At 37.1% G+C, this 13,203-nt stretch overlaps 1 protein-coding gene and 1 pseudogene across 2 annotated transcripts in view; one reads left to right on the forward strand and one right to left on the reverse strand.

Annotated features, from left to right (window-relative positions):
* PAWR (pro-apoptotic WT1 regulator) overlaps nt 1-13,203 on the reverse strand; it is a 105,329-nt gene that overhangs the window by 34,680 nt on the left and 57,446 nt on the right. For both annotated transcript variants that reach the window (XM_078076349.1, XM_036098848.2), the window contains one exon: nt 4,955-5,086. In XM_078076349.1, coding sequence (XP_077932475.1) covers nt 4,955-5,086 — 132 coding nt within the window. The remainder of the gene's footprint in view (nt 1-4,954; nt 5,087-13,203) is intronic.
* Nucleotides 76-3,173, forward strand: LOC118539920 (large ribosomal subunit protein eL15 pseudogene; annotated as a pseudogene).

The following is a 13,203-nucleotide window of genomic DNA, read 5'->3' on the forward strand; positions in this document are numbered from 1 at the left end:
GGGGAGTTCGCAGCCCTTGAAGAGAGCCTCTCTGCAGAGAGATGAACAGGGATGATGTGCCAGAGCCCAAACACGATGAAGAAGAGTGTCCACACTGAGCGGTATTCTGGCCTGAAGGTGTCAAAACCCAATCAGGTTGATGAGGGGTCTCCATGGAGAAGCAATTCAGCATAAGGTCTCAGAGTCTGAACATGAACAAAGACCCTAGGGAAGAGCAGCTTATCACAGGATGACAGAAGCTAAGCAGTGTAAGGAGGGAATCCTGGCGCATGGGCCAAGGTGGGCGCTTACCAGTCCATCCAGGAGGGGTGATCCAGTGTGGGGAGTCACAATTCAAGCAGGGTAAGGAGGGCATCCTACAGCCTTGCATGGGATGCTCAAGCCTGAAGAGGGTCAGCAAGTGTTCATGCACAAAGAAAGCCAACATGGGATGTCAGAACTTACTTGTGGTGAGGAGGGTATAAATGTGGGGAAGGGGGGCGCCTGGGTGGCTCAGATGGTTAAGCGTCTGCCTTCAGCTCAGGTCATGATCCCAGCGTCCTGGGATGGAGCCCCGCATCGGTCTCCCTGCTCAGCTGGAAGCCTGCTTCTCCCTCTCCTACTCCCCCTCCTTGTGTTCCCTCTCTCTATGTCAAATAAATTTAAAAAAAAAAATCTTTAAAAAAATAAAAAATAAAAAAAAAAATAAATGTGGGGAAGGGGTGGCAATGGAAGATAGGTTACATAGAAGGGGACTGAACAGATAAGAAAACATTAAGGATAATGGGAGTTTCTCAATGTCACAAAAGGGAGTTACAACTACTAGAATAAAACCCTATAGTATTAGATTAGATTGGAAGTTATCAGTATAAATTAGTTTCAGTATCTACATAGACGTAGGTAGGTAGACAGACAGAAGACAGATATTTATAGATACACAAATATTTTGTAGGTCTATACACAGAGAGGGACCAAGAATGGTGACATTTCAGTAACATAAACAAACCTACAGCCCAGATCGTGGCTTCAAAGTATTTTCCAGTAAAAGGAATCAGAGCTCCTTAGCTTCTTAAAGAAATGGCTGTTTCCAACCTTGGTGTAGGAAAGTTAAAGATGAGCTGTAACATCCTATTATGCCAAGAAGTATTCCAAAAATGATGGAGATGTGGCAAAAGCTCCAAAGCGTTTCCACTGGCAAAATCTGGGATAATCTGAACACCAAAATAGATAATGGTGTGGTAGGCAGAATAATGACCCTCAAAAATGTCTGTGTCCTAATCCCTGGAACCTTCAAACATACTAGGTTATACAGCAAAGGGTTGCTAATCAACAACCCTATATAGGGAGATTATCCTAGATTATCTGATGGGTCCAATGGGATCACAAGATTCATTAAAAGTGGAAGATAGAGGCAGAAGGTCAGAGGGAGATATGACTAAGAACAAAGGTCAGAATGACAAGCTGCAGGAAGTACTCAACCGACCGTTTCAGGCTTTGACAGAAGAAGGAGAGCCATAAGCCAAAGAATGTGGGTAGCCACTGGGACCTGGAAAAGGCAAGGAAACAGATTCTCCCCTAGAGCCTCCAAAAAGGAATGCAGTCCTGATTTTTGCCTTTGAAGCCCTTGATTTTAGTCCTTGATATTGGCCAATCAGACCCGTGTTGGACTTCCAATTTACAAAACTGTAAGATGATAAATTTGTGCTGTTTTTAAGACAACAAATTTGTAGTGATTTGTTACAGCAGCAACAGAAAACTAATACAGATGGTAACAGTATAATCCATCAGATAAAATAGGTAATAGTGAGTCAATACAGATATACAGATATAAATACAGGAAGATGATAGAGAAGGTTTGATGGGGATTAAGGTATCAACATGGTTCAAAGCACTTACCCACAAAATACTTTTTTTTTTCTGTTGAAGGATTTCATATAATCAGCAGTTCCACAAAACACTTATTAAGAAAGGGAAAATAAAATAACTGCCCTATAATCTTTTAAAGTGGGAAGATTAAGAAATTTATTTTTTTAAAGATAGATAGATTGATTTGACAGAGAGAGAAAGAGAAAGAGAGAGCACAAGCAGAAAGAGAAAGAGAGAGCACAAGAGCGGCAGGCAGAGGGAGAGGGAGAAGCAGGCTCCCCGCCAAGCAGGTAGCCCAAAGTGGGGCTCCATCCCAGGGTCCTGGGATCATGACCTGAGCCAAAGGCAGACTCTTAACCAACTGGGCGATCAAGGCACCCCAAGATAAGAAATGTAAAGAGAGACAGACTGCTTTATATTAAAGGAAACTAAAGAGATAACAGCAACTAAATGCAACACCTGATTCTGAATGAGATCCTTCTGCTATACTTTAGAACATTACTGGGATAGTACCTGAAACCTGAAAAGGGTCTAAGTATTATATGGTAAGAATGTGTCATTTTTAATTTTCTTTTTTTTTCATTTTTCATTTTCTATTTTTAAGAGCCGTGTTGTGGTTATGTAGGAAACTGTAGAAAATACCCCATAAAGGGAAGAAAGGCTCTTTCCTTTCTGTCTGGTGGCAGCCATCTGCTCAAAGCTAAGCCAAGGTGGGCGCTTACCAGTCCATCCAGGAGCTAGCTACGGAGGAAGTAGCAGTCGGCTGTAATGCACTTTCTTCTCAGGGGGCGCTGCTGGCAGTACCCCCAGCTCTCTACACTCCATAGGGACCCTGCCCAACCTGGTCCAATAAAGCACACAGACTAGGGTACAAGGCCAAGCAAAGTTATGTCACATATAGGATTCATGTGCAACGTGGTGGCCACAAATGCCCAGTCCCTAAGGGTGCAACCTATGGCAAGCTTGTCCACCATGGTGTTAACCAGCTAAAGTTTGCCCAAAGCCTTCAGTCTGTTGCAGAGGAGCAAGATGGACACCACCGTGGAGCTCTGAAAGTCCTGAAAATTCTTACTGGGTTGGCGAAGATTCCACGTACAAATTCTTTCGGTTATCCTCACTGATCCATTCCATAAAGCTAGCAAAAGAAATCCTGACACCCAGTGGATCGTCAAACCAGTCCACAAGCACAGGAAGATACAAGAACTGACATCTGCAGGCTGTAAGAATGTGGCCTTGGAAAGGGTCACAAGTTTCACCACACTACTGGTGGTTCTCGCTGTGCGGCATGGAGAAGATGTAATACTCTCTAGCTCCACCATTACTGCTAATGTAAGTAATGTTTGTAAAATTAAAAGTGTTCCTTGTCTGTTAAAATTAGTTGTCTACAGAATGTTCCATGAATGCACTGTCAAATTATGAAAGTTAAAGTGCAATAATGTTTGAAGACTCTAAGTGGTGGTATATCTTGTTTCTTATAAGATAAATGCTTTTATCTTTGCTTTATCTTATTAGGGATTTTATACGTCAGTGTTTAAAATGCTATTTGGTATAACAGGCATAATATAAGTTCTGTAAAAGTGGAATGCAGAAGCTAGCTATGTAGATTTGCTGGTGCATGTAATGAAACCTACAGCTTTACTGAGATGATGTAATGCTCTACTGGTTTACTCTCAAATGGCTATTTTTAGGGGTTTCGTAAGACCACACTTTTTAAAATTGGATTTTGTCTGGAAATGTGAAGATACCCTAATCTTTTATATATATATAAAAATATATATTTTATGGGCGCCTGGGTGGCTCAGTTGGTTGGACAACTGCCTTCGGCTCAGGTCATGATCCTGGAGTCCCGGGATCGAGTCCCACATCGGGCTCCCTGCTCGGCGGGGAGTCTGCTTCTCCTTCAGACCCTCCCCCCTCTCATGTGCTCTCCTTCTCATTCTCTCTCTCTCAAATAAATTTAAAAAAATATATATATATATTTTATATATTTATATATAAATACATGTATATAAATATATATATAAATATACATATTTATATATATAATTTTTATTTATATATGTTTGGAAATGTGAAGAATACCCTAATCTTTTATATATATATAAATATATTTATATATAATATATATAAATATTATTTATATATTATATATTTATTATATAAATATATGTTTACATATATATATACACACACATGTAAAATCATATGCAGAATAATATAGTTAACTGGGGTCCACATTTTTAGGTTTAATCCAATCTTCCCTTTACGTAACTGCTGCTTCTAAAAGAGTAGTTTAAAAGAATGCCACCATTTTTAGGAGAACTGAATAAGCCTGTTGCAAGAGGGTTCTCTTACAAATGAAAGTAAATCCTGCTTAACCTAAGCAAAACTGCCTCGGTCTCCAGAGTACCACTGAAGTTCCTATAAAAGATGGAGGCTCCTGGTTCTATCCCACAACCCTATGGGATCTGTAGAACATTGAATTTCATACAAAACAGTCAGTAATGGTATTTACACTGGCGTATATTAAAACTGATGGAAACTGAACATTAGGTAAATGAGAAGAATTTACCTTAAGATTTGTAAGCGAGTAATCAATGCTAGGATGGCTATCAGAATTGTCCACTCACTTAAACTTACTAATTCTAACTTTATTAAGAGCAAAGAGGTAATTATTTTTCCTAGCTCTTTTTACAATAGGTACTGCTTAACTTGCTTAATCAGTCAGCCAGCAAATATTCACTGATCAAGAACTGAGAACCATACATACTGTTTTTAAGTCAAGAAGTATTTGGATAGAAGGAAAGTCAATGCTTAAATCCATTGAAAATACTTAAATGGAGCTGATGTAACCAAAAGGAGAATGGAAAAATTATTAAAAGCTACTTAAAAATGATTGTTAAAATAGCAACTGACATCCTGGTATTTTTAAATATTCATTTGTAAAATAAAAAAATAAAAAATAAATTTTTAGGGGCACCTGGCTGGCTTCGTTGATAGAGCACGTGACTCTTGATCTCAGAGTTCACAATCAATATATAATAACTCATAAGAAAATAAATTTTTAAGATAATTTTTTAAAATTAAATTTAAATAAATAAATACTCACTTGTAGCAGGTAGGAACTGCCTGGATCTAATAAGCTGACAGCTTCATTCTGCATCGTGTTCTGTTGTGTAACTGCATCTTCACGTTTCCGCTCTTTCTGCCCTGCTTCATCATCTTCATATTCATCTAAGCACTAAAAGAAAAAATAGTTTCCATTTTATTTCTACATAGTACTAACAGATTGTACTGACAGTATGTGAAGATACATTTGGATAGCATTAAAGAAGTATCTGTGCATTCAGAAACTAATTTATACGATAAAGGTGTTCCTTTCAGTAATATGTACATTTAATCCCTGTAAATTACCTGCTTAAACCCCAAGCTCCACACTGACACCCCCAACAACTTATCTTTTCTCTAGACTCTAAATAGCAGTGACAGAGCTTGCTTAAAGGCAAGGTTTACTCATTCTTTTACATTCATTCAACAAGTAAACGAATGGTGTCTACCTTAAACAAGGCACTTTTCAGAGGGTAACAAATGATATACCCAAGACATGGAATTTATAGTCTAGTGGGAAGTTAAGACATAAGAGATAAGACATATAGAGATACAGATATAGATGCAGATAACTCAACGATAAAGGCCATTTTCCAGCTTAGTACTACCTAAGAGTATATACAGAAAGAGTATTTTCACCTGGGGAGTAAGTCTTCTACAAAAACTCTGTGGAAGAGTTTATAATTTAAAGGATGGGTAAAATTTAGAACTGCAGATATAGAAAAAAGAGAATTTCAGATGGTGGGAAGAGCATATGGAAAGGTTGTTGCTAAAAAGCTCAGTCAACACCTGCATTATCTATCTCCAGACTCTACATGAAAAGAAGTCATAAACAGAAACAAAATTCTCTTCATTACACCCATTGTGGAATGGGTTATCTGTTCCTTGCAAATGAACACATTCCTTTTGTTTTTAAGATTTTATTTATTTGAGAGAGAGAGAACGAGAGAGCATAAGCAGGGGGAGCAGCTGAGGGAGAGGGAGAAGCAGGCAGTCGTAAATGGGAGTCGATCCCAAGGACCTGGGATCATGACTTGAGCTGAAGGCAGATGCTTAACTGACTGAGACACCCAGGCACCCCTGCAACTGAACACATTCCTAACCAATATCGCCTTAAAGGGTTCTGTGAGAGACAAAGAATAATGTTTCTGCAGGCAGTCTGTAAACAAGAAGGCACTAACCAAAGAAACAGGACTTACAAATTATAAAAAGAGAGAGTAAGTTAGGCCACTGTGCAAACTAAGAAGGGACACTGGAGTGCCTGGAATAGGAGGGACACAGTAGATAAGCAGCACATTCAAAGACACAAGGTCCACGATGGGAGATATGGAAGAAAGTACCTCTCTGAGATGGAGTCTTAAAAATTAGGATGATATGGAAAGGAAGTGAGGGGAAAGAATGAAAGGGGTGAGATTCCAGAGAATGCTCCTGCCCTCCCTGTAATGGAACTGACTGTGTGTACAGGTGTCATCTGGCCCTTGTCATGCACCCGGTGAGAACTGGGACTTGGGTTACCAATGCAAGAAAAATGGATACTGAGGCTACTTGACTCTGATCCAGGAGACTAGTGTGATCTGCCATGATCCATGAAATGACAGCAGGCTAACATGGTTAGCTTGCAAGCAGAGTAAGATCTCAAACCCTTCAGAGTTCTTGACAGAGGTGAAGATCGGAAAGGCAAATGCTCTGATCACAAAGAACATAAATAGCCTGAGAAGTGTGGACTTTTCACTACATAACACAGAAAGATGTTATGGTGCTACAATTCCCTAGAATATAGTTTGTAAAACATGATCAAAACTGATGGGGGGGGGCGGTTCAGGGTGGCTCAGATGGTTAAGCGTCTGCCTTCAGCTCAGGTCATGATCTCCAGGTCCTGGGATCGAGCCCCATGTCGGGCTCCTGGCTCAGTGGGGAGTCTGCTTCTCCCTCTCCCTCTGCCTTTCCCCCTGCTTGTGCTCAGTCTCTGTCTCTCTCTCTCAAATGAATAAATAAAATCTTCAAAAAAAAAAAAAAAACTGATTGTGGGAACAGAACCTATATAAAGCAGTTCACAGTAGAAATTAACAGGATGAAAAGTGGAGAGTAGACAACAAAGTAGACAATTTGATCCTATGAAAAATAATGTATCCTATGTAGAAAACAGAATCAATAAAAGAAATCTAGTAAAGGGTACTAAAGTTTAAGAAACTAGTCCTGATTAGAAAAAGACTTAGGACTCTTAAAAAAACCTTTCTCAGACAATAGATGGTATCATGTTTAATGGCAAAATATCAACAAAATTTAAAAGCAAAATCAGACTTAAGACATTGATAGCCATTCCACTATCAACATAGTTGTTGACATCACTCTGGAGGTGCTATCTGATAAAACAAGGTAAGAAAAAAAAAAGATTTCAGCAGTAGAAAGAAGGCAAAATTTCATCATTCAGATGATACAATTTGGTTGAGATAACATAAAAATATTTTAGAATTATTAGAGTTCATTACAATGGTTTTTATAGAAGTATGCAAAAATCGCTTCCCAAAGTAACATGAACAGCCAGTTAGATTGTATAATTTTAATAGTAACTATAAAAATAAACCAAAAAACTTTATGAAAAAAACTACACAATTTTACTGAGAAACACAAATTAAAGCCTATTCTTAAATGGAGAAAAAGCTAGTATTGTGAAGATGTCAATAATCTGTAAGTCAATTTATAAACTGAATAAAAATTCCAATCAAAATCTTAAGGAATTTATTCAGAAAGTAGGGGTGATCATCTGAGTAAATAAATACATACAACGTCCAGAAAACTTACTTTTTAAAAAAGTTATGACAAAAGATTCACTCTAACATTAAAATGTATAAAACCACAAAAATAAAAACTGTAACTGAGGTCCTAGAAAAGAGAATAAAGTAAAGGAATTCTTTAATACACATTACTGAGATAAGAGGTCAATCATTTAATGCACAGTAGGAGCTGAGAAGCAAGTATGTAAGATCTGCAAAAAATAAAGAGTAGTCTCATCTCTAGGCTTCTACTCCATGAAAGGGATCATCTCATTCTCCAGTACCTGGACTGCAAAACTCCCTGACCATAGGACCGAATGTCAGTAGCATAATGCTAGAACTCTTAAATCCTAAAGTAGTGTAGCTAGAAAGTAAAAGTTGAAGCAGATAGCCATGAACTCCCTGAGCGCTGGGATATTTTATTTATCTTTGTTTTCATTTCCTGAGATCCAGTCCCTCAACCTCAATAAATGAGACTCCCTTAGCAGCACATTAAAAAGAGGAAGAAGAAAAAAATTCAGTGAATGCTTGATAAATGAATGAATGAGTTACCAAGATAAGACAAATCAGGGAGATGGACTGTAGCACCCCAAGTTAAAATGGAATATTCTTTTCCGTGGCAACACTGTTACCCACTGACCTGGGAACCTATCCGTCACACATACTATCTCTGTGGAGAATGTGTGCATCTTACATTCCAGGCAGCTTTTAGAATAGGGATTACTTGATGAATCACAACTTCCCTCCAAGGTTCTTCTAAGCAACCAGTACAATTCTTTTAGCACAAGCATCCTACAAATTCTTTAAGCTATCTTATATAACGGGGATAAATACACCTGGAGGAGACTCTGGTGGAAATGGTGAGAAGAAAGAATGAAAGCAAAAAAGAACTGAGTTACTAGACCAAGGTAAGTTAAGACATTTTCCACTTCTATTTCTTGCAAAGATTAATAATTCTCTAAGTGCACAGCTGATGGTATCCTTAACGGAGACAGAGTTATTTTTTTTAAGATTTTTTATTTTTAAGTAATCCCTATACCTTACATGGGGCTCAAACTCACAACCCCGAGGAGATCAAGAGTCACATGCTCTACTGAGCCAGCCAGGTGTCCCAACAATAATTTTTAAATAAGTACCAGCAAAAGAGAACCAAAAAGAACCCAAACATGTTTTAATGTTTTTTTCTACTAATCATAAGCTTTTTATCTGAGAGAGAAAAAAATGAGAAGAAAATAGATGCTGACTTTATATTATAATTACACCACGTGGAACTCAATGCCATCTTTTCCCAGCTCTCATTTCCAGATAAACGTAATCATGTCAAAGTTACTCTCTCCTTTTACATAGATTAGAGAGAAAGAACTGCATGAGAACTGGGTTAACAATTATCTTAAATTGAAACCAAAAAGTCAAATTTTATGAAATGACATTTTTTAAAAAAGAAATGAGAGTAAGTATCACTGATTGTCACCAAGCTCTTTGCTATTCCCAAAACTGCATTTTGGAGCACCAGTATTTTGACAAATAAAACTCCTGAACAAAACAAAGGTATGATTTTCATTCTTAATAACAAATTATTAAGATTAAGATGTTATAATATGTTCTATTTTCTTTAAAGATTTTATTTATTAATTTGACAGAGAGAGAGAGAGAACACAAGCAGGGGGAGCAGCAGAGGGAGAGGGAGAAGCAGGCTCCCTGCTGAGCAGGGAGCCCGATGCGGGACTCGATCCCAGGACCCTGGGATCATGACCTGAGCCAAAGGCAGATGCTTGACCGACTGAGCCACCCAGGCGCCCCTGCTATAATATGTTCTAAAAAATTATTTAGGCATTGCTAATCTGACAAAGTAACCAAGTAAAAAGGAAATCAAGATATTTTTAAAGTCCTATTAGTTGGGATCAAAAAATGCAACTCACAGGAAAAGAAGAGGAAATTCAGAAATAGATCCAAATACATAGACAAACTGAGTTTACAATAAAGTGGAAATACACACCAGTGGGAAAAGAGGAACTTTTTAATATGTGGCTTGGGGATAACTGGATAGCCATATTTAAAAAGATGAAATTAGATTTATTCCACATACCAGAATAAATTTCAGTGCATCATTAAAAATGAGCAAAAACTGAACAGACATCCCACCAAAGAAAATACAGGTATTGCAAATAAACACATGAAAAGAGGCTCAATATAATTAGTTATTAGGGAAATGTGAAATAAACCTTGACAGGCTATCACTACACATCTACCAAAATGATTAAAATTAAAGACTAATAATACCAAGTGTTAATGAGGATTTCAAACAATTGAATATCTCCTACACTGCTGGCAAAAACTCAAACTAGAAAACAGTTTGGCAGTTTCTTTTTTTTTTTTTTTTAAAGATTTTATTTATTTATTCGACAGAGAAAGTGAGAGAGTACAAGTAGGGGGAGCAGTAGAGGGAGACGGAGAAGCAGGCTTCCCGCTGAGCAGGGAGCCTGATGTGGGGCTCGATCCCAGGACCCTGAGATCATGACCTGAGCCGAAGGCAGATGCTTAACCATCTGAGCCACTCAGGCGCCCCAGTTTGGCAGTTTCTTATAAACTTAAATATACACTTACCATATGACCCAGCAATTCTACTCCTAGTTATTACCAAAAGAAATGAAAACATGTTCACTCAAAACTTGTACTAAAAAAAAAAAATCAACTTTTTTCATAATAGCCAGTAACTGGAAATAGTTCAGAAGTCTACCAACTAATAAAGAGATAAACAGTAGTACAACCATGTAGTGGAATACTAACTCAGTAACAAAATGAATGAAATCTCAAAAGCATTATGCTAAGTGAAAGACACCAGAAAATAAAGACTATATACTGTATGACTGCATTTATATAGAATTCCAGAGAAAGCAAAATCATAGTGACAGAAAGAAGATCAGTGATTGCCAGGAGTTGGGTGTTGAGTGGATGGGGCTGACTAGAAAGGAGCAGAAGGAGTGATGGAAATGTTCTATATCCTGATTCTCATGATGGTTTACCCAGATGTGTACATTTGTCAAAATTCATCAAAGTGTATCCTTAAAACAGTAGCATATTATTGTATATAAATGATAAACTAATAAATATGACATAAAAAATATAATAGTGGAGGTATTGAACAAATGGCATGGTAAAAAAAAAAAAAGACTGAACCTAAATCTGATTAAGCTTCTAGATCCAACTACTAATTACAGAAAATACAGAGGACATAAAAACATATTAGATAACCACCATGGAGATGCAATCATGAAAATCCAAATTGTAGGAAACTCTAAGCAGGAGTCAGAAAACTGTGAAAAAACAAGGAGGAAATATTTTAGTCTCCTGGGCTACATAAAATCTCTTGCCTTTTTTTTTTTTTTAACAATCCTTTGAAAACACAAAAACCATTCCTAGCTCTCTGTCATACAGAAACAAGCCTCTACTAAGGCTTAAAAGACAGCCAGTTTCTACAACTAAAAAACTGCAAGAAGAAGAGGAGAGAGAAAGAAGAGACCCATAAATTTGAAACTCAAAGCACACATGAACCAATCCCAAACATATGGACCTCCTCTGCATCCTTATTAAAGGAAAGTATTTTTAAAATTGTAATTTAAGAGACAGTTTGAACAATGCATATATGGTAAAAGTAAGTCTCAGGAGTTTCATGAGATTAATGATCTATTTTTAACTTTTTTAGGTATAGTGATATTTTTCTTTTGTTTAAAAAAAAGATTCCTTGTCTTTATACTGAAATACCTAACATATTGATGATATACAATGAAATAATATGTCATCTGAGATTTGCTTCAAAATAACACAAGAAATAAAATGGGTAGTGTGTGGTGGGTATAGATAAAACTAGCCAGAAGTTGATAACTGTGGAAGCTGAAGGATGGGTACATAGGGGACTTCATTATACCATTTTCCTTACTTTTGTATATGATTAAAAGTCCCATAATAAGGTTTTTTAAAAAGCAATAAAATTTAACTGACCATTTACTAAATAACTAAAACTAGATAAATATTTTATTCTAAGTAGCATAACACTTCTGCTTCTAGAGAACAAAATGATGGAGTATTAGTCACAAAGTATTTTCCAAGAAATGGGAAATGTTTGCAATTTCATGCAGAGTAAAAAAAAGATATGAATGAATGACAGAAAGCAAAATACACATTATCTTTAGATTGATCTTTTTTTCTTTATGGTTGTCTGTAAGGCATATGTTTGATTAGAAAATTATTTAAGAAATCAGATTTTGGAATCACAAAGACCTATATTCAAATCCCAGGTCTGTAACTTAAAATACTTAATTGCGTCTACTATTAATTGACTCTCTAGGTTGTAGGGCCCTGTTTAGCACTAACATCTAATATTTCATAAAACTCTCACAAAAACCTTAGGAGGTGTGTACTACCTTATAGAAGAGGAATATGAGGATTAGAATTAAGTAAGAGGCTCAAAGACACAAAGCTGTTGAAGGGTGCAATCAGAACTCCAACCTAACCCTAAATTCAATTTCCAACTGCCAGGTATAACCTATTCATCAGTCATGAAATTCACTTAGTACATCACAACCCAGAATTTTATGAAAAGAAAATAGAATAGAAAATATCAAAGAACACATTTTTTGTGAAACTTTTGCTTTAGATTGTCTGTGAATATACTGGCTCACTTAGTACAATACAGAATTAGTAGGAGTTGCAGGGAAAAAAGAGTGGCTATGAGTTGACGATGGCTGTAGCCAGACGACAGCTGGATAAGCATTTATCTACCCTGTATTTCTATGTATCTGTATTTTTATTTTTTAACTTTAAAGGGACTTTCTGGAGGTCAGGTCTCATTTCTACATCTACTTCAGTCACTGACAGCAGACCAAGCTTCCCCAGGTCTCTTCCATCACTGTACAGACTCTCATTGCCATCTTATTCTGTACATTCTATAACCTGATTCAATCCTGTATCCCCCTCCTCTCCCTTCCAAATCATTCCACTGTATCCTCTGAATTCCTGTAGATTAATATTTTGCTCTCCTCAACTGCAGAATGAAATCTAGCTGGCTCCCTGAAAAAGCCCTTTCCCCTATAGCTGTCTCAACTGAAAGCTATTTGTGTTTTAATTTCTCTAGTGTCTTCTGACTACCACTCTAAGAGCAAGTCTCTCCTCTGGCCACAAAGCTCTAGCCCAGTGATTCTCATTCAGTCAATACCACTCCCTACAAGGCATGGAATTTTGTGAAGGCATTTTTGGTCATATTGATGAGTAAAGGATGCTACTGGTTTATGGATGAGAAGCATGGAATGAGTATCTTGCAATTTCAAAAATTAGTCCCTCTAAGAAAGAACTGACCCACATCCCATTCAACCATAGAATGTAATACTGAACAGTCATGCAGGTGAAAAATCTATTTATAATTATCTGAGCCTAAACATATTTTACCTCTAAAAAACAGTATGTTTGCGGCATTTAAAAA

This window comes from Halichoerus grypus, chromosome 6, assembly GCF_964656455.1.
Source record: "Halichoerus grypus chromosome 6, mHalGry1.hap1.1, whole genome shotgun sequence".
In the NCBI taxonomy this organism is placed as follows: domain Eukaryota; kingdom Metazoa; phylum Chordata; class Mammalia; order Carnivora; family Phocidae; genus Halichoerus; species Halichoerus grypus.